The 22,573-nt window shown below is 41.9% G+C and overlaps 1 protein-coding gene across 4 annotated transcripts in view; it reads left to right on the top strand.

Annotated features, from left to right (window-relative positions):
* TTC7A (tetratricopeptide repeat domain 7A) overlaps positions 1 to 22,573 on the top strand; it is a gene marked incomplete at both ends in the record, with an annotated part of 170,378 nt that overhangs the window by 51,463 nt on the left and 96,342 nt on the right. For 3 of the 4 annotated variants that reach the window (XM_080340821.1, XM_080340820.1, XM_080340823.1), the window contains 3 exons: positions 5,296 to 5,400; positions 16,073 to 16,190; positions 19,858 to 19,915. In XM_080340821.1, the coding sequence (XP_080196947.1) occupies positions 5,296 to 5,400; positions 16,073 to 16,190; positions 19,858 to 19,915 (281 nt within the window). The remainder of the gene's footprint in view (positions 1 to 5,295; positions 5,401 to 16,072; positions 16,191 to 19,857; positions 19,916 to 22,573) is intronic. The other variant, XM_080340822.1, reaches the window with a different exon arrangement.

The following is a 22,573-nucleotide window of genomic DNA, read 5'->3' as shown; positions in this document are numbered from 1 at the left end:
CTGTTACAAAGGTCAGCTATCTAGGGGATATTCAATAGTTTCGTTTCTTTTGGTGCAAAAGAAAGACTAGAAGGGGGTGTGCCTGTGTGCTGTACGTAGTACAGAAAATGGAAATTTCCAAAGATGCCTGACTGAGCAGAATACCTAGGTGGGCTATACAATTGCCTTAAGGCTTAAGTCTCTTCTTGACAGGAAGTGTCATTTGTCACATTAGCAAAGACAAATTTATGCTTCTAGATCTTAGAATTCACTTTTAAAAGTGAATATAACTGCTTAACTCCAGCGATCTGATTTGCTAAACACAGGGTAAAAGAGAAGGCTGAGAATTGGTCCCTCTGTTGAGAGAAGTAAATGTCTTAAGGGAATAATATTCATGCTGAGGGATTCGCAGAAATCAAGAAATTCAGTGGAAAGCTAACACTAAATCAGCTAATTCCAGAGTTCTCAATTGCTGGCTCACTCTACAACATCTTCATGTGTTGGTTCAAGGTCTTTCATAGCTAGGTGGCTGTGAATCCCAGGACACAGGGAATACTAATTCTTGCATAACGATGAAAGATTTCCCACACTTCCCCACAGTTCCTTTGAGAGAGTGCAGTTTTTTAAGTCAGACAGGATGATGCTGGAAATAAAGCAGTATTAGTCGTGGAGATTCTTCTGTGTACTAAGCTGCCAGGTGCGTTGGGAATGAAGCTGTCTAGCAAAACCACCACCTTGAGGAACGTTTTTCCCTCTGGCTGAAAAGTATTACCAAAGAAGCAAAATGTAGAAAGGTTTTTGGAACGTTTGCAAGAGAAGAGCAACTGTTTATGGTGTGTCATGTCTGCCTGGCATGATTTACTGTCTGGAAATTCTTCTTCCTTTTATTTACATTTGTGTTTTCTTTATCTTCTGAATATGAAATGAATCTCTGACGTCCTTCTTTTGTCACTTTGGTATGATGGGAGAGGAGACAAGAGGAAAGAATGAAAATTGTTGCAGTCACCTAGGAAAAACAGCATTTGAACAGTTGTAATTGATGGCAAGATCTCTTGTGCCTTTTGGGAAAGTAAGAAAGAGAATTAACTGTAAGCTACTCTTAATTTTATACTGTTCATATGTAAGCATCTTTGGGAAGCATGCTTGCATGGTTCATTATATGAGTAGTAAATGGAGAATGGGGCTTGTGTTTTGTATTTGGATAGAAGTGTGTTTGAGTTTGTTTTGGTTTGGGTTTTTTTTTGTTTTGTTTTGTTTTGTTTTTTTCTATTTTACTACCTTATAGGAGTCAAAACCACAGGTGCTGTAATTACTTAGGGCAAGGTGTCTTCTCCATCCTTCTCCCTTGACCTAACTTCATTGTGATTTCTTGCTGCAGATTGAGAAGTGTCTCCCTATATTTGATGTGCTACGTAGAGCTTTTTCAGAAATCTGTACCAAAAGCTGCCATTTGTCAGTATTGCTTGCTACTTCCCAGAAACTGCCTTTTCTAATTTTCTTTTCATAAATTATTATGGAACATGTTTGTGATATCTGCAGAAAAAAATATTGTATGCAAGTAGACTAGATGAAGAAAAATGTTGGAGAAAACCAGCTTTCTATAGATACCAAATTTAAATATGGAACAGTAGTGCCACGTCCTTCACTGTCTCCATTGGATAAAACACAAAGTTGCTGGTATGTGAAGGATGGAGATGCCCAACTCAGGCAACTGAAGTTCTTAAGTCCCTTACATAGTTCATTTTTTAAATTTTATGTCATAACAAAGGGAGGAAGATCACGGATCAGCTTAAACCCAATGAGGATCCCAAGGCTCTTAGTCCTACATTAGATCTCCCATATACAAAGTTGAAACCCCCATGAGGCAGCTGTTGGCAAGCTTGTTGTTTCTTTAAAACATGTCTGTTTAACAGATTTGTGTGTGTTTGAGGGGACTTAAAAGCCTTTTCCCAGAGCGAGACACCAAATGAGATCCAGAGGCAAATCCCTAGTTTTCTGAAGTCCTTGGAAACTGGTTCCAGTGCAGTGGTTATAATCCAGCAATTAGCAAGCTAACCAGAAAACTTAAACCCTGGCTTGAATTTTCATGTGAGCTTCTCTAAAGCTCATGATTATGAGTAGGAAGTGTGCACTCACTTGGAGTTCAGGCTCTTTTCTTTTCAAAACATGGCTCACCAATAAATCTAATTATTTTTGCCTTGCAGTGAATCTCACAAACAATGCACTTGGCTGCCTGGTCCACCCACGCTAACTGAAAGAATATGTACATTTTAATTATCAGATTACTTCAATGTTACACAACACTGTTTCATATTTAATTTTTTTACAAACAAATGACATCTGTATTCAATACTGAGTGGATGAGATTTGTTCCCTGCCTATCAATGCCTGTAATATCTTTAAAACACCTGGCTATTATATGTCATGCTAGTGTCCCCTAAGAAAGGTCACTGTGAGGTTGGAATATTCTTTCTACTATCATTACTTGGCTAACATTTTCATCATCTGTATATAATTCTACAGAGTAAAGTTTTCAAGGTTAAATTATATAGATCTCTTGAATTTTTAAAATGCAGCTAGAGAAAAAAAGGTTTCATGCAGCCGTATTTCTAAAACCACTGCTGTGCTATATGTTTAATTGCAAATTCTATAAACTTCTTGAAATTGACATTTGTAAATGTTTTAGAAGCAGTGTGGAAACTGTGGCTCTCGGTCTGTAGAGGAATGTTCAGAAGCTCCCGGGTGCATGTGATGAAGTGACTCTACATGTAAGGTGTTTGGGCATAGGTACGGGGCGGGATTTTCTGCTTTGTGGTATTCAGTAGTCCCTGTTTTGCAGTTCCTTCAGGACAGGCATGAGAAGTGCTCTGCGGCTTGAGGGCAGCGGAGGCCGCAGGGTTGGCTTGTGTCCTGAGGACCAGCATTGCTCAATGGCCCAGCTGCAGGCAGGAAGGGAGGAGAGTTCAAGAGAACTAGAAAGGAGCTGGATTGTTTCATGTCTGTTGTATATAGACCCTGGAAGGCCCTACAGTTGTGGCCCAAATTAGGACAGGCCTCTCACTGCTGTGGTTTGTGCTGGTGCTGGCTGTGCCAGCCCATGGGGGAGCAGTCACCAGCTGCCAGGTGCCCCAGCTTTCCCTGCAGCTGCGCTGCTGATGGGGATCTGAGAAACCACCATCAGGTTCTATTTGTTTCTGAAAGCTCTGGCACCAGACAGCGTACAGTCTTCTACATACATGGCCTTTTCAGTTCACTTTTGCATGGCGAGATGTCAAGGTTTGGGAGGAGGCTCAGCACCACATCGACCAGCATGGTGCATGTTGTCCTGCTCTGCTCTTTGGGTTTCTCTTGTTTGGAAACACCTGTGGGGCTGGAACATAGGCAGGAGGGCAGGAAGATGATGTGCCAGGCGGTGACCCTTATGGGGTTATTATGCTTGCATTACCAACAGGTCCAGCAGTGCTGCTGGGAATACCAGCTGCCTGCAGTGCAGGTAGCATTCTGTGAGAGGAATAAGATGCCATTAAAACCTGAGACACTACTTGTTCTGAACAAATAGGTGTCAGGGAGGTTCATTCTGAGGGATGCTAGTCACCTTGTGACAGCAGAGCTCAGTGATGTGTTTCTTCCTGTACCTCAGGTTTGAATTACCCAAGTCTTTGTTTCTGAGAGGAGTGAGGCAATGGTTTAAGCTTGAGGACAAATTTTATTGATTCCCATCTTTGTTCTGAGACAAGCTTCCTTCTGGCTTTGCGCAAATTGTGCCTTTGGAGTTGTTAAATAGCAAATATTTCTTTATTGATGATACTTGATGCTCTAGGCGGGTGGGAGCAGCCTGGAGAGCATAGGTACCCAAGGCTTTTAAGCAGGAGGTTTGCTCTCTGCTGCTGTGGAGGTAGTGTCTTTGGTTGCAAAACCCGTCTTTGCCTTAGCACGGGCAGGGCTGCTCTACATCTGTTTTTCCCTTTTCCCAGGCTCCCTTCCAAGCGCGTTTGTATCCAGACTTTTGAATCCCCCAGCAAGAAGTGGCCTTTCAGTTCTGTGGGGAAAGGAGGTGTCAGGCGCATCTCGCTTTGGTGCAGAGCGAGGGAGGGGGAACGCTGATGGCCCCCGGGAGCGGGAGGCTGCGGTGTGGGGTGCATGGCTCTGTGCTGGGGAGAGCCCCTGGGGGTCAGGAGTAGATGGCCAGGACCTGATGCAATAGCTGTTAGTTTGACTCTGCAAGATAATGTCGCTGCTCTCCTGTAATATGGAAAGGCCATGACTATTTAATGTGCTTCTGAGAGGGAGCAGTGAGTGAGAGAGGCCTGTGTGTGACTTGGGACTGTGTGAAGAGTTTGGGAGGAATGGAGCACGTAAAGAGAAATTCTGAGAGAAGAAAACTTCCCCTTGAGCTTAAAGATGAGAGAGTTTGGGGGAAGTAGGGGACTGTAGTGTGGAGGGCTGGACTCCTGAAAGAAACTGTGTTCTAGGTGGGGTGGGCTAGGAGACTGGCAGGACAACTTCTGTTACCTCCTCATCAGCCGAGCAGATCTTCTCACCAACACCTCAGATCAGAGCTTTCCTCATTCATCTTTAAACCTTCTAAAATGCCATGAACATATGCTATAAAAAGCAATGTTTGTAGAGCACATTGAGTCAAAAAGGCTATGTGACTACTAATCCTAATAAACCTAATTCCTTAATGGTAACCTAACACCAGGAAGACAGGAAGAGTTTTATGGGCTTGCTTTCTAACACGTGCTACTCAGACCACCTGCTGAAAGTGTATTGCTCTGCAGTTGCCTGCTCCACACTTCGCATGGTGGGATCTCAGTTATATTATTGTATGTTCTGGAACTGGAGAAGACAAAAAACAATCTACAGAGCAGAGTACTTCAGCTGCACAAACCTCTCTCTGAGTAGAGTTGGCCTGAAATGTTAATGTACTGGAGGATAAGCTCTGTATGATCTTTTCTGGCTTACTAGAAGACGGTTGTGTGCAAGGAAAGCTATAGCGGAATTCTTGTGAATTGGGAAGGCAGAGTTTAAATAACCAGTGTGTTAATGCCTGAGGAAGACTGTTTCTTACGAAGTGCCCAGCCAGGGCCAGTTCCTTGGCACAGTTCTTGTAAGTGTGGGAAGAGTGTAGGTTGGTGTGCACATGTGTGCACACGTGTGTCTGTGCATGTGGAAGGTGGGAATAAAGTTGCTGATTTGTTGGTGACATGTGACTTTTTACTTCTTGGCACTTCTTTGTACATTTCACTGAAATGTATTGCTTAGGCTCTGTAACAGTGTTGTCTAATCAGCCTTTTTTATTTCTTCCTCCTCCAGTCAGCGTATGCTGTGTCAGTGCTCAAAGAGTGTGCTAAACTGCGACCTACAGATCCCACTGTTCCTCTGCTGGCTGCCAAGGTCTGCATTGGGTCACTGCACTGGGTAAGCAAGCTGATGCTATTCCTATTATGCAATGGATCGAGTGCAGTGCTGCAGTGACAGTGCCACAGTGTAACTGCAGTGGGGAGAAGGGGAATCTCTGTATCCCTGTTCAAAATCATACACACATACATGCTTTAAAAAAATAAAAAAAAAGAAAATGCCAGCAAGATATTTTGCAGTGAGTCACTGAAATGTGTTTCGCTGGCGCATTAGACAAAGGAGGTGGGGAGAAAGCCGTACCAGCCATTCTGGGGACTGCTTTTTAAACACAGTGTGAAGTTGAATTGGCTACTCTTGTATCCTCTGGAAGACAGAAGTTAATTATAAGTGGACTGTTAGACAGTTCAGGTCTACTGGACAACTCAGTCCTTTGTTCTTAGAGTTGCTGTGTCAGTGTTTTCTGTTCTGGATGTGTTAATGTATGCCCCAGAATCAGAGTGGGAGTGGAAGTCTGTGCCTGTGAAATTCTGATTATCCTAAGGAGGAAAAACATCTGTCAGTCGTTTGCTGCATGGTTTAATTTATTGAATGGCAGCCTGCTGTTTTCACCTATTCTCACCACGAGGTGTCCCTGCAGTCAGTGAAGGATTATAATTGCTAATATAAGAAAAACGAAGATGCAAGGAAGCATGAAAGAAAACACTAGAAGAATCTGCCCAGATTTTGGTTAAAAATTGTAGAGGCTAGATTTGTTGTTGTTGTGTCCCACTCCCTTCTTCCTCCTCATTCTCTACATCCCTATCTGGTGAAAGTTGGTATTCAGCTGGATTTAATTGAGCTGTATCAGTTCACACCACAGTCAGCAAGGAGATCTGGTTATGTATGTTTTTGAATGAACTATATTGTTCAAACTATAATGGTTAAACTCATATGTGAGTCAGCAAAAACTGAGAAGTATCTTGTTCTAGGAAAAATCTTTCGGGTCTGAAAGGATCCTTGCTGAACTATCTAACCTACCTCTCCTCTATACAGAGAAATTTAATTCTCTTATACCCTTAGCTCAGTATATAAATTTTGAAGGCTGAAAGTCATTAGGTGATACAAAATAACATTCACAGTGAATGTTATTTTTTAATAAGGCAAATAAGGTTTTTTCTGATTCTCAGAGTTGTAATGCCTGGCTTTCATATTGTTTTAATAACTGTGTTGAATTCTCCTATTAATATCTCTGATGAGATTTTCAAAGCAAGGTCCATTTGTCATTAGCCTAAAATATCAGCAAATACATTGATAATATTTATTCTGTAGGCACTGAAGCTAGAGGAACCTCATGGGGTAAATTCTTGCATTCACTTGGAGCCATAGTGGGGGAGTACAAGACCCTGGCAGCTTCCCCTGGCAGTTCTGCTGTCTCAGTGATTTACCAGGAGGCAAAAAAAACCAAACCCAGCAGAACTTTCTCTGAGATCAGGATAGTATTTGACTAGGAGCCTGAATTGTAGCATAGGAGCCAAACTTGCGATCTCCATATTACAAGTATATGTTTTACTTTTCCGCCTTCCTGCTCTGTGAACATGGATCCAACAAGGGGAAGGCACTGAAGCCGTGAAGCCAATGAAGGAGAAGATGCTGTGTTGGACCTGGTGCTTACAAGCAAGGAAGAACTGGTTGGGAATGTGAAGGTTGGGGACAGCCTTGGCTACAATGGCTACTAGGTGGTAAAACTCAGGATCCTGAGAGAAGGCAGCAAGGCAAATAGCAGAATGGGCCATTCAGACATGCTTTGACTGACTTTGACCACTTCTAAACACAAATAGTGACTTCAAGAATGCTGAGGTCTTGTGATACTTGCTAAACATGTGATCTCTACCATCTTTGCCTTTGGACAAAATTGAAATACAGTGAATGCATCTCGTGGGACTCCATGCTAAAAGCAAGAACCCTGGGGTGTTCTTACATCTAACAGGAGCAATGTTGTTTTAACAGAGGCGTTTTACCACACACTGGGTCATTCATGTCTGTGGAGGTGAGAGGACAAGACTTCTGTACTGTGAGAAAAGAAATGGCATAGCATCGCTTTTGTTTCATGTGCTACTCTTGTGTGTATGCAGCTATCACTATTGAGCACTAAATTTCAAATGGTGCCATTAAAGTATGCAGACTGTGATGGATGAGGAGTTGAATGTGAAAATATGAGCCCAAGCTGAAGATGCTGCTATGCCAGGAAATGGGCAGAGTCAGGATTTGTCATTCTCATCAGTACTTTCCCCGGCATCTCTTTGGATCTGCTTGCATGGCTAGAATATAAAGAATACCTGGTTACAGATACATTCGGAAAAGGTGAGACTGTAATTCAGTCGTAACTCTGTCCTTGGGCAATCCAGTATCTCCAGACTTCTTGTAATGGCAGAGCTGATAAATCAACAGTCTAACCCTAAAAATAGGAGAAAGGAGGAGAAAATGAGCTGGTTTTGATAATTATAAATGAGTAGGGTTTTTTTCCTCTATCTACTGTGTTTTCCTTGTATGAAACACTCTTCAGTGTTTTTCAGTCACACCCTGGCTCAGAACAGAGGTGCAGTATGGAATGCAAACGTGAGTTCATAAGAGTAATTTTACTGCAGTTACCTAGAGTGCAACCTTATGAACTAAAACCAAATTAAAAATATTATTCCCCCCCGCTTCCTCTCAGTGGCTGATGCTCCACTCTGATATTAAACTTGATGATGGTGTAGAAAAGTTTTAATTAAGGGCAGTCAGAGGGAAATTGGAGCGTCTTTTAAAAGAACTGAAATGATAGATTCCCATATCTCATAGTCAAAGAGATGCTTCTGATATTACTGTCAGACTCCTGTGCCTAATGAAGACCTTCCTGCTTAGTAGAGCTGTTTTTCTAAATGTCATCTGTACAGTAATTATTTGCATTTAAATTACATGGCAATCAAATCAGAATTGAATCATTTAAACTGGAAGTGAACAAACTGATCAATGCCATTATAAATAGAAAGGAGGATAGATGTGGAAACAGTCTAGCAGACAAATATTAACAGTTACAAATACTCAAATATATCTTGATTTTCAGAACATACAAAATATGATTAATTTCTCAATTAGCAAATATATCTATGTACTTGTTTGTTGGCTATGGAGGAAAAGGGTGAAATCAGATCACCATTTATCCAAATGAAACAGCTGATTTATGTGTCCTGCGTCTTTCTACTATGTGATTTTGGTGCAGTATTGTACTCAGTTTGTTTATGGTCCACAGACAAGCAGTACTTTAGTCTTATATCAGTTACCAGCAATAAAACCCCCACCAAAACATTTATGCAGCTGGATAATTACAGAATGTCATGAGGAACACAGAACAGTTTCTTTCCTGATTAATCTAGTGGTCATTTAACTCGTTTGCTGGATTTGTACATGGTGTTTCAGCACACTTTGAGAATTTGGGAAAACAAAAAATTGATTGAAATGTACAGTAGTGATTTACAACATTGAGGATGCTTAGATTACATCTGTGAAATAATCTCTCAGTGCAGAACAAATCAAAGTGAAAACATACGTACATTTATACTGTGCCATGCAAATCAATATGTAACAGAGCCTGAAGTAGAAAAGAACTAAATGCCCCCAGCTCGTGCTGTGACAGTATGACCAGATTATCAGCTGATGTCAGCTGGCACTACTCCACTGGCACGTTACTGGCCCCATGCTGGCTTACATCAGTACATGATCTGCCTCATCAACCACTAGCTTCCAGGATCAGACCTGCAGTAAACAACTGAGTGATATAAGCAATGTTTTGGCCACTTTTTTTCAAAATTACAGGTTTTCACAAATTAAAAATGCAAAGTGAACAGTAGATCAATACTTTGTTAATTCCAAAGCTTATGCCAGTTGTCTTGGAGGAGCAGAAAAGCTCCAAAACTAGTGTTAGCTATATGGACCACGCTTGTCTGGCCAGGATGCAGTTGGACCTGTCCTTAATAAAGCTCATGAGATACAAAAATTTTCTGTGAATTTGGGACTTTTCTACTGTATTTAGCCCATTAAACAAGTATTTTAAATGTCTTTGTGGTGGGCTCAGAACTATTTTGGAGGCATCATGCTGCTTAGCCTTCCAGTTTGCTGGGGTTTCAGCACAATGGTTTGCTGAATTCAAACGTGAATGATTCTAGCAAGTGAACACAAAGCCCTTTTGTGCTTAGCCAGCTTTCTTCTAGCTTTCAAGAATGCACTATGAAATTTTCGATGATTGAAGTTCAGAGTATTGTTTTAAATTTTCACGGGAAAGCTGACACAGCTTACAGTGGAGTATGTCCATACGGAGGTTGTCCTGCCTGGGCCCACTGTAGATTCAGAGCTCCACTTAGTAAAAGACTTGCAGCAATTTCCTCTTCCACTCAGCTGGCCCTGGCACGGCCTCAGCCACATACTCACTTGCCTATTTTGGCATTGATATTGAGTTGCAGCATGAGTTGTTGTTTTTCATATTGTAGTAGTGCGGTACTGTTAATTTCACTACGAATCTAGGTTCTCCAGGATCCTGTTATGGCATATGGTGTGAAAATGCTAAAACCAGAACTTCTGCCTGCAGGCAAGTGTTAGATACTGAATTTCTTCATTTTAGGAGCCTTATTTAAAGAGGTTTAGGGTTACTATGATGCTTTCTTTTTGCCTTTTACTCCATTGATTTCAATGGACACATGTTGGAAACCTTGTAAATACACAGAGACAAATGAACTGTAGTCCTAGGATAGGCTTGAATCTTCCAGGACTCTGCTCTGACAGAGAGTGGGAAAACATGAGGCATGTTCTTACTGTTTTCATTGCCCCACAGTTGAAACCACAGAAATAGTGATGTTGTGCTAAACTTGTTCAGCACCAAATTATGCCAGTATTATCAGCTAGGATGAGCTTTTGGGAGGGACTTTGCCCCATGGAAAAATCTGCAGCGCAAGCCAGTGGTGTGCCTCAGAAATTTCCCTTATTTCTTTTAATTCGCCCATCCTAGTGTGCAGAGTGATGTGCTCTGCTCCAGCACTGCCCTGAGAAGATGGAGATTGTGCCATCAGGCAGGGAAAGGGAGAAGGGAGTCGGGTCAGGCCAGGCCATGCACAGAGTCACAAAAATTAAGACATACCATGAGGTCAGAACATCGTGGTGCATGGGGTGGGAAGGTGGCAGGGTGTAGATTTAGAGCTGCATGCTTCTAAGGTAACAGCTTATCATTCATTACTTTCACAGACCACTTAATCCGAGAGTGCTTCTCTCTCCTTCTGTCTGCTGTTGACCCTGTCACTATAGATAATAAATGCTGTGCATGTGCTTGTACCCAGTCACTGAGGAGCCCTGGAGTCACGTGGAAATGCTTAGGCCTTACTGTTGTATGAATAATGTTGAAAGATCAAATCTAGTCCCGTTTTTGGAGTTATTCTGCCTGCTGAGTGGACACTCCAGGGGACTGACATCGCTAGGGTGAGAGGCTACTGAGAAAGCAGTGTATGGTAAGGACCTACTTTATATTTCTTTGAGCTTTTAAAAGGCATACTTGCTCACATGACAGCTACTGTTATTGGGGCAATCCCAATTTTTAAACATAAAAAATGACCAAGAATTTTGTCTTCTATGCCTCTCCCTTGTGAACCAATCTCTTTTTGCTACAGTGTAAGAAAGGCCTAAGTATTCCTCAGTGTTGGGGGCTCTGCTTACATGCAGAATAAATTGGTGGGCTTAGCACTGGTGACACATGGAGAAAATGCTGACTAGACCAACGATAGAAACCACAGGATTTTTTTGTCCTGACATACGTAACATGATTCACTTTGTATGCTGTAAACAACTGTGGGACAAAACCTTTCCCTTATGCTGTGCCTTATTGACCACTTTCTTTCTGTGCATTTTTACTCTTCTCATTCTCTTTTTCCAATATTTAATTTTTTCTCCTCTTTAAATTAGTTCCTATACCTACAACTCATTATAACAGAAATATTAAGGGGTCAATCCAACTAGTTAATATAATGCATAATTTTGCGTAGATACCCATTCTGTAGGATTTGGGTCCCTTATGTGCTAGACTATCACTCGGTCTCACCGGTGTCCAAACTCCCCTGCTTCACTAACCTTGTCTGCTGTCCTAAGTCCAGTGTCACCTGCTGTTGCCTGCCTCCTCCCCTGTCCGCTCTTTTTCAGCACAGTAAGGTGCCATTTCCACAGTGCTGTACATCATCAATTTGCTTGTCCTCAGTTGTTCTAAATCATGCCTGTGAGAACTCCAGCTCCCACTTACAGTCCTGGAGGGTGTTGATTCAGTGGCATAGGGCTTGAGCTTTTCTAAAAACAAGCTGGGTGGCGGTTGCAAACCAGCTGGGTGGCGATGGGCCAGGGGACAGCACCTGCTGTTCCCCGCTCCCTTGTCAGTGTGCCCCCAGGCTTGGCTTGAGCACACACCGAAACCCACATTCAAATAACAAGGTTGCCTGGAACAGCCACTCTCTGTTGCAGGGAACACAACCTTCAGGGTTATGCAGCTAACAACTGTTCCTTTTCCAGCAAAGATGATAGAGGGGGTGGGGAACAAACAAACAAGAAAACCCAACACAAAACAACCCCACAATATTACAGTCTTAACTGGTGTCAGCTCACAGTTTGTCAGCCTTTCTCTCTCCAGGTCCCAGATCTGTACTTGTTTCTGGTGTGGGGAAGTGGTTGCTTAGGTGCTTCCAGGTGCCTTCTGACAGTTTATACAGCTTGAGTTCAAAATACAAAAACCTTCCTTTTAGGTTGTTTTTCCCCCACACTTGCTTTCTGAGCTTGCTTCCATGCAGGTCTCAGAGGCAGGGAACCTCTCCCTGCAGCCTGTGGTGCTGCCCTTGCCTACACCAGCTATTCAGTGCAAGATGTGCAGAAGAACGTAAGAACAGTAAGGGCCAAATTGGAGGTATATTTTATATGGCTTTGAGACTTTGGTTTTTGCTCGCTTCTGAGAGAATAACAAGTAGCGGTTCTAAGGAAACTGAATTCCAGCTGTTCCCAGCACTCTTGGCGCCCAATGAAATATCTTTTCCATGCTGTTGGGAGCTGTTGTTGGTGCTGCGAGGGACCAGGTAACAGCAGTAAACTGTGTATCTCCTAATCACAAAGTGATGCCGGGCCCTGCCCGCTGTGAGTGAGGATGTGTGGCATCCTGTGGCTCTGAGCTTTCTAGCTAAGGGCCTATAAGTTGCTGATCTGTGTTCCTTGCACTTCCAGTGCAGTGTTGTGTCACCTTAAGATTGGAGTCCTCCTCTGAAGCGAATGAGTCTTTGAGGTTCTCCTCATATTGAGGCTGGCCCCGGCTGTGCAGTAGGAGCAGGAATGGACGTCTTGATTCTCCTGATGGGGTTTCTGCCACTTAGCTCACTTCTGTGTACCTTGAGCTCATGACTTCTGGGAGTTGCACAGGGTGAGACCACACACCCGGCACCATGCGGGGAGAGGAGAAAGGGAGAGCAGCTCCTGCTGCTTCAGGCCATGTGGCAGCATGCAAGGAGTTGCAATTGGGAATGGTTGTATCTGCTGGGAGTAAAGAAGGGTTGGTGCCTCATTTGAAGGCCTTCCCCTCTTCCCTTCCCGTTGTTGTAGCACAGAGTGGAGACATCTCATATGCTTAAGGACCCCCACAGACACAGCTTTACTGGCAGATCACAGCTCAGGCTCCCCACAGGTTCTTTACTCAGGTGTATGGAGAGGGAGGTTTCATCCAGGCTGCAATCTGGTAAGAGCAGTTTGCATGGGAGAGTTGAAACATCACAGTGAGCGATGTGTGTGAAAGATTTGGCTTTTCACCCATCCCCAGAATGACTGAAGAGTAGGAGACTGGGAGAAGGAGGGGCAGATGGCAGCCACAGCAGGGCTGGAAGTGGCTGGGTGCTGCAAGGAGGAAAAGTAAATGCTCTCAGAACCAGCTGTGCTGGAGTTTGTAAGGCTACTTATGTTCAAACCAGTGTTCTGCTGACCCAGGTTTGCATTAATGAGAATCTTTGTGGCCAGTCAAAGTGCCATTGGTGTTAGTATGAACAAATGTTTACAAGAATGTTTGTGCTGGAAGTGCTCTTTCAGCCATTCTGAGAAGTTGTGGTTTTAATTATTAGTACAATAGATTAATCTGACACACAGGTGGCCCTGGATACCTGGCAGGGAAGAAAGCTGAATGGTGTGCTGCTGGTTTATGCAGTGTAGGCCATCCGTCAGAGATTGCAAACACCATCAGGTGACCATTCAGAGAAACAATGAAGCAAAAACTCTCCAGTTTTAAATGCCTCCATTTCATCTCCAAACCTTTCATTTAATCTCTTTTTTCATATGCTCTGCCCGCCCCTGCCCTTGTTTGCTAGTCATTAGAGTTCCTTGTATAGCTCTTTTCTTCATATAATGGAGACTTCTTGGGTGAAAGTATGTGTGGGGAGGAGAAACAATGAAGAAAGAGAGTGGGAATATAGCTGTTGACTGTGGCAGAGAGGTGCATAATGGATTTTCTGGCTGCAGAGATTTTGTGTCTTACATTAAAGTTCCTGAGACCTGATGAATTCAGTTACTGTTTCATGGGAAGAGGTTTTTTTGTTGGTCGTGTTTTGTTTTTGTTTTTCTGTGTGGCAAATCATGGGACGCTTTCTTCTTCCGTTGCCTTAGGCTCTGGTCCACAACATGCTTCAACATGCGGCAGAGAAATCAGTAGGGCTACTGACACAATTAAGAAATCTCCTGGAACAAACCTCAGTCTTCCTGATGTGATCAGAGTTTAAAGGATCTTATCTGAGCATCATTGAAGTCAGTAGGACTATTTCCAGTGTTTTCACTAGACTTTGAATTATGCCATTAAAACAGTACTTATAATTTAGTTGGTAGCCCCACGTATGCCCCAAGGGTGTGTTCCTGTTTCAATTAGTAGTTTCCAGATTCATAGTTGACTAGGCAATCAGCAAGACTATAATGCTCTCCTAGTGCTTTCAGGGAAGAGTTTGATGATAAAATATACGTTGGCTATTGGGCTGGCTGATACGAGGTTTCAGAAACTTGGCAACTATGGCTCTACATCTAGATTGAATTTTATGGCCGTGGGGAGCTGTACAAGCGAGGAAAAGACCAAGCAGAGGAGTCTGTTTCTTCACTTGCACTTTTCAGCCTTTCTCCATGCTTACATTAACAGTAAATGTTTTCTTATATTTGATAGCATCTAATAAATACCAACTCCTTTGTTTATGAAGGTGTTAGTTAATATTGTCACCTGAATGCCTTCAAGTGATGCAACAAGGAGGCTCATTGACAGGATGGCATATCAAGTCAAGCAGATTCTGTTCCTAAGTAGCGTGTTAACAGATCACTGCAGAAGGAAAGTTCCTGATGTGCTGATATGTTTTAGTTCCAGTTCATTACAGGCGACTCCTTTTAGATTTTAAGGAGCTATGAGGTGCTGAAGTCTCACAAAGCTGAGTATTAAGAGAGCACGTTTCAGTTAAGTTTGCAGTACTTGCGTCTAGAACAGCTGGGTTTCAAATAAAAGCGTATTTCTTCAAAATTAAACAACTCCATCCCAGAAAGTCAGTTGTCATGTAATAAAAGTCTCCAAAAGCAGGACTTTTTGGATACTGTAATGCTGTCTGGTTCTTGATTAGGGATGACTCTGATTATGGTTGACAGGATCTGCAGACTATCTTGTACAGAAATGAGGTATTCCTGTAGGCTCTGTGTCTTTCAAGCATTACTTAACAGCTTTTGCATCTACTTCTCTAACCTACACCTCTCCAGACATGTACAGTCTACGGGTCTTAGTCTTTCCTACTTATAATTGGTGAGTGATGTTAATGACAGTTCAGGGTTTTAAATGAGGAAAGCTCTATTCTGTAATAAAATATTCAAATTATTTCTTGTTTAAAATTCTCATTAATTTTGATTTTAAAGATACTAAAGCTCTATATTTTTATTAGACTTAGATCTGTGTGGTCAGCTGGAAAGGAAGGTTGGGGGGAACAGACTGTACTGTAGCAGAAGAGACCAACTTACATATTTCACTATTTTGGAGGCTGATCCTGAAAGGTCATGACTGCTTTCTCTTCCCATTACAATCTGCAATATAAAATTCATTTTCAAGCAAAATGTGGCTAGTGCAGCATGAGCTGCTAAGGTAGCGTGGTATTTCAGGTCAGAATTTGTGTCCGGAATCCGCTGTCTCTTTCTTGTCGTAGCAGAGCTGCAAGCAGCAGCTGAACTCAGCTTGCACTGAAGTGCCTTCTTGATTTACTCTGGTAATGTTTTAAAAGGAAGTAAAATTTGCTAAGGTTTAAAAACATAGTACAGCAAAACTAGATGATCTTCCTTTGAAGGGAGAAACTTGTTAGACCTTTCAATGTACTGCTGCCATAGTATGTAAGTAGTCAGTTGATCCCACATTTGTATTTAAGGTTGCATGATTGAAGTGTGCCTGAAAGGAAATATAAAAATAAGATACTGTCCTTCATTAACCTTAGACATCTGGAAATAGTTTGGAGTGGAGGCTTAGAACGAAACCAAAACTTTTCTCAAAAGTGTGATGTGCACCAAGGTCTGCTAATCTGACCTCCTGTGTCTTCCTTTCTGTGAGGGTTTACTGGGGTCACTGAAAGCCCCTTGTGTGATCACAGTTTTATGGGATAATCTTAATGAAGCAAGTATAGAGGAATTGCTTCTAAGTCTCAACCTACCTCTTTTGCAGCTGGAAGAAGGAGAATACTTTGCTAAAATGGTGATAGACCTGGGTGAGGATGCTGGAGAGTCCCTCGCAAAGGGTTACCTGGCACTGGGGCTGACGTACAGTCTTCAAGCTACTGACGGTGAGTTGTCCTGTTTGCCAAGTATGTTGTATAGAGCGCGTCCATTCAACGTTGTCAGTGCAAACAGTGGAAATTTGTTAGAAACTGCTTCTAGGGCTGACTGGACATGGAAAACAATCAGATTGCAAGACAAATGGGGACTTCTCACTTCCTCAGAAAACTGTCTATGGTAACAAAATCAAAGTTTTTAGGTAAAGGAATAATTGCAAATCATTACTTAGTAGGTGATGATCTGACTGTGGCCAAAAATGTTTGGTATGCTTTACTTGGATATTTGCGATACGTTTCTTTCACTTACTTACACAACAAATAGTCAAATTTTCTATCTATTTTCATCTTTTTGTCACCCACTCAAATCACAATCCAAGAACTGGAGTCAGAAATGATTGACTTCAGTTCCTGGCGTGATACTGATTCTCCACAGAGATTCAACCTCTGTGATGTCGTTTCTTTCTCTGCTTAGAAGTAAACAAGATAAAAATATCTACCTCACTGGTACATGTGGATCTGACTAGATATAGGCCACTGAATGCAAGAAGTGTTTGGGTTTGTTTTTTTTTAATGCTGCTTGCTTGGAGTTTGAATGGCTGGACAATGAGCTCCTGCAGATTTGGTGCTTGGTAGCCAGAAGGTCTTGAAGTCCCAATGTTTGGGAGAGTTCTAGCTCTGACCTTCATCAAGCTCACAGGTGGGAGCAGTCTTTGTTTCTTCTATAACTTCTAACATATGTAGAGGGCCTTCTAACATAGTTTCTTTGTATAAGAGCTAGGCTAGTGTGTTTCCTAATCAATTTAGCAGTCCTGCCTCCATGTAAGCAATGGCTTTTCTGTCAGATCGGTCCTATAGAAATAAACAAACTTCTTCCAGAAAATGAGCCTGAGACAAAGCTAAAATGACTGTACGGTATCCTAGAAGTATGCTGCCCTTGCAAGTTACACCAGAATTCTGCAAGGCATGTGTATGAGGAAGTGGGTTGTGTTCTTCAGTAGTGCAAGCTGCTGCATTTTTTCAGCCAGCCGTATCTGATCAGCTGTTCTGAGACCTGCTTTCCAACATGGGGCTTAACAGGCACTGTAGCTCTCTTCAGTTCTCCATTTCTGTGCCTCAGAATAGTTCCCCCTAGGAAGTATGTGTCAAGAAACATATGTCCTTCCTAGCTTGAACTTTCTCATATATATATGTATATATCTAAAGTTCATTGAACACTGAGTTCTGCGTAACAGCCTAGCTTTTTAGGGCATTTTGCCAAGTTTTTGTATAAACTATCCCTAATGCTATACAAGGTCCCAGAGACTAATTTCAGAGGTAGAAGCTTTTCTATATTAGTCCATTACAATCTATTTGTTATCCTCAGTATGGGAAGGAGGTGGTTTCTAAAGAATGGAGTTGTAGCAGCATGTGCTCTACTCTGGCTCTAAAAATACTTTGGTGCAGCAAAATGTGAGTTGGAAACTATTCTTCTGGAAGAGAAGTCTTCTCAGAGTTTTCAAGAGGTTAGTTCAGATATTGTAATAAGTGTCCTTTTAATGTAAAAGAAACAGTCTTCAAAACATTTGCTTTGGATTTTTTTTTTCTAGTTTAGCATCTGATTTATGTTGTGAAACAGTGTAACGCCTGCCTTCTGCTATCGCTAGCCTTTAAGTCGGTATGGCATGGTTAACTTGCAGCATCAGTCCTCAGTATTGTCAAACATAAATTTCCACGTGTTTATCCAAGTCAGACACAAATCTAGAGATGGGCAACCAGATTTCCAACTTAGTTGTAGATGGAGATGCAGTTCATAGTGTGGGAGGTGGGACTCACTTGCTGTTTCTCAGTAGTGCAGAGACAAAGCTGACTAGTTGTAGAATAATCACTTATTTTCCATAACATATTTCGTGATCTTTCTGTCTACAAACTCAACACCAGTCAAATGTCTTATAAGGTGAAACCTAGAAGTTCTCCATTTGATGTTTATTTTGGCAAATAATAAAATTTATTTAAGTCTTCCTCATTGTGTAGCATCTCCAGAACTGCTCTGTAGCTTACATAAGGAATCTTGTAGTTTCTGTGAGAAACAGAATTTGATGTCTTATTCTGGATGAATGTTTATAGCTATGATCAAATCCTTTCAAATATCTCCTCAAGCATTTTTATGTTTGCATCAATCTTGATTCTTTAATTTTTTTTCTGTAAGTTTTCTTCCTTTTTTTACCTTTTTCCAGTATTTGGCAGTGGACCTGAATACTTAATTTAAGGCTATTGAGGGTAAAGTACTTCCAGCTACTTCTAAAAAAAGTGCTGTATTTTGCATGAAAAAACATGTCTTCAGATGTATTCTTTTAACTGCAAATTATTTGTTCAATTTTTGCTACTTAGATTAGATTTTGTGGCATAAGCAATTTTTGATCTTTATGATTTGAGAAATCCTGAAGGTTACTGTTCCTCCCAAATGAACCTGGTGTTCTGAAGAGCTGTTGGAAGATGTAGGAATAAAGAAAGATCTGATCACTATGATTACTTTGGTAAAATAGATTGCTTTCAAGGTTTCACTCACTAGTATGTTGCAGAATCCAAAGAATCTGATGACTTTTATGTCTTGTAGAGGAACACAGCTCTTTCCTCTTAATATTTTTTAAGAATACTTGAATTTTATCTGATTTTGATGCTTAAGTATATACTACTTACTTTCTGTTCTGCAGTTTACACTGACTTGATGTGTGAAGTCAAATATATTCATAAGTGGAGATTTACTGATGGATTAACTACTCATCTCTTCTTTGTGCTGTTGATCAGTAGGTCCAGAATTCAGGATAGGTAGAAGAAGAAACAACTGCTATGCAAGATCTGAAAACTAAGAACCAGAACAAGACAGCCATTGTACTTCTCAAAATTATCCTTAGCTGTCCAGATATTTTGGATCTGAGAAAGCTGTGCTTGTCTTAGCTCTTCCTCTGTTCCCCTTGCTCTTGATAATGATGTTATCTTATGATTCCCTGGCACAACAATAACTTGATTCTTCTCCTCCTTTTGTGGTTTTGTCTAGGAATTAATTCACACATTGAGAAGTGCCTGTATTGGGCAGGATCCTTTAGTCAAGCAATTAGAGGCACCAAGGAGGGCACTAGTGGCTAATGCCATGCCTGAAGAAGCCTTAAAGTCTGTTGTGGTCTCAAGGGAGGTGGTGGTTTGTTAAGGGTTTTGTCAGAGCTGTCAATTTGGCTCCTGGTACTCTCTGTTCAACCTGCAACACCCTCCTACGTGAAGATGGTGGTGGAGATGGTCTGTGTCTGAGTCAGAATATGCTGCTAGTTACTGCTTTTATAATTGTATACACCAGCCTGGCAGAGGGCCTGTTACGCTCTTAGTGTCTTGTCAGCGTATGTCCCCTTCTCCTCCCAGACCCCTTCAGCGGTACCTGTAAATGAAAAATTATTCAGCATTTCAGACAAGGGAGCTGGAAGGATCTTTAATAAAAATGAGATTGAGAATTCAGGTTAAAATACTGGATTTGTGCAATTCTTTAAAAATAAAATGGCATGTTTTCCAGCCATGAACACAAGCACCACCAGATCTCCATAGTTTTTGTGCTCCCAGTTTGAAATACTCCGTGCTTGTGTAACCACTTATTTATTTAATCTGAAAGATGGAATTAAACTCTTAAATACTGTTGTGTCGTCTTCTACAGCTACTCTGAAGGACACTCAGGATGAATTAAACAAGAAAGCACTTCGGACTTTGGAGAGGTGAGTAAGAATCTTGCAGATAGTTGCATTATGTATTTCTTTGAATGAACTCAGAATAATTGTTGGGTTTAATGTTGTTGCTTTTTCGTTTTGTTTTGTTTTTCTTCTGTGTAAGGCTTCCTTGCCTGAAAGTTTAAAAACAGTTCAGTAGATTCAGCAATAGTCTCTCAAAACCATTCCTGTGATGGCTAAATGCAGTGGTTATCTGGTTGAATATCCAAGGTAAGAGTATCTCTTCTGCCATTAACCAGGAATAACCTGAGCCTTAAACTGGCTGCATTGAGATCTACAGCGCTGGGAGATGCAGCTTCCTCACGTGAGGCCAGCAGACAGATACGGAAAGCTGGTTTTGTCTCTGTTCCTGTGTGAAGCAGGCTTAAACTCCTATATACCACATCATGGGAAAGTGCCTTCACCATCAGGGTGTAGGCTGCTATGGGGTGACCTAGCAACACTGCACCTACCAGGGAGGAGATGGGTGCTGCCCTAATGAGTGTTTACATGAGCTGTTATATTAAAAGGGGGCTACAGAGGTAGCAGTACCAAGTAGTCACCACTCACCTGTTGTTCACCCCACTGTATTTCGTGGGGAGGTCTGATCTGATGGCTCTGCCCTGAAAGCGTCTCTGAATTAAACTCCTCTGTAGCTGCAGTTTCCTCAAGTAAAACTGCTTGGGTTAAAAATCGTTTTTGTCAGTTCTGTTGTGGTAGAGAGGTGAGGTGTGAGCTTCTTGACCCTGTCACCACTATGTTACACCACCCAAAATACACCAGGTGATGTTTGGAAAGTTAACATTGTAAATGTAGAATGGCAAATAAATGGAAGCTTATATGGTCTGAGTCTTGGGCTGAAATGTCTAATTATGGATTTGGTGTGGCCATAAATACATTAGAGAAGTGAAGAGAATTTGAGATCTGTGGTATCTCAAAGGACAGATGTAGTAGGTTGAACATACTACTGGATCTTAGCAGTTTTTCTGTAGCTGAGCAAGAAGGAGTCCAGCATGTTTGTCTTGAACTGTTCTTGCAGTGGTTGCAAGAGCCGTGTAGTAAGCTGAAACCACGAATGTAGTTCTGGATATTTACCCTATGAAGATCTGAAAGATAAAATTTTTAGAAGCCATTTATTTGGTGAGGTTTTAGATCAGAAGTATACTTCTAAGTTGCACTAGTTCCTGGACTCCAATGTAGTACTTTCACTACTGCCCAATTTTGATGTAATTGCTGTGCTGCAGTGCTTTTAAACGGCATTTATTTTTATCCTTTGACCTTTCCCACTGTCTGTGGCTTGTTTTCATCCTATCTTAACTCTAGCTAGGAAGCAGACAAGTTTCTAGGCAAACATTAAGGACTCAGGCTTCAGCCAATACGGATGTTGTGACAGCAGGCTGGTTACTAGTGTTTTCCTAAATGCCTGGGTTTGGTTTCTTAATTTTTATTTTTCTCTTCCTTGTTTTTCATCTGCATTTAAAGTACATGTGTGATCTCTCAGGCCATGGTTTGACCTGTAGGTGACTTTATAAGTGACCTTTTCAGCTGGAAGCTAGGATCAAATATTTTTCTAATGCGTTTTGAGGTAACTGAACAATTAAGTAACAGCCCATTGTTTCTTTCCAAAAGCACTGTTAATCTTTTCTCACATACAACCTCTTATTTATTGTCGGAGGAGCTACTGAAGGTTTCACAGGAGCTGCTGCTGAAGAGATGGCTCCCCCTGCTCCAACAGTTTAGGGCAAAGCTGGGTTGTCTTGTTGTTTGGTTTGGGGGATTTTTTGTTTGTTTGTTTGTGTGGGGGTTTGTTTTGTTTTTTGTTTTTTAAGAAATTAGTGACTTGCCTGTACTAATTGCACCTTGATGCCTTTGGCATTGCTTCAGAATCCTTGAGTGCTACCTTTACTTACAGAGTTACTGGACATATTCAGTCCACATTAAATTAATTAATTCTAGAATAACAGAATCATAGTTCTAGAGCCATTAGTTATAAAAGTCAACTCTAACAGCTGCTTGCTCTCAGGCGAAGATGGCATTTAAGAGGTGGCTGCCATTAAAATGGTGTGTGGTTTGTTTCCTGAAGTAATTATGTGATTATTTTGTTTGTTTGTTTGCTTATTTGCTTGTTTATTGTTAGCAAATGAATAGTTTTGGCAGGGTTTTGCACCACCAGCCTGGTCAGCCTGTCATTTTCCCTCATAAGGACATTAATTGTCCTCACTTTGGGCAGGGTAATGCAGGTGCAGGCTTCCCTGGTGTCCTGGAACACAGCCCAGAAAGAGGTCAGGAATGTCAGTTGGCCATGAGGGACCTTATTCTTCCCTATCTCACCCATGTGAAATGACTTCCCCGTGCTGTAGAGCTATGAGCGAGCTCTGTGGGTCAGTGAGGGGATAATCCACTGGTCCCTGGGCTGGGCTGCCAGTGTGGCGTGAGCCAGTGCCCCCCGTTGCCCCTAGGTTAGGTCCCCAAAACACTGTCTTCACGTTGCCTTGGCCAATGGCTTCTCCTCAGGCTGGCAAGCTTAGACTGAGGTTTCCTGCTTAGCATAGTCTGAGAGGGAGAGGTCTGCCCTGGTTGTCCATCCCTCTTCCCTGCCTTGCACAAGTCTCTGTGAAGGGCCTACACATCTAGTTCTGGAGATGCCGCAGCCTTTACTAGTCGAGG

This window comes from Nesoenas mayeri, assembly GCF_963082525.1.
Source record: "Nesoenas mayeri genome assembly, chromosome: 3".
In the NCBI taxonomy this organism is placed as follows: domain Eukaryota; kingdom Metazoa; phylum Chordata; class Aves; order Columbiformes; family Columbidae; genus Nesoenas; species Nesoenas mayeri.
This window is presented reverse-complemented; position numbering and strand designations above follow the sequence as displayed.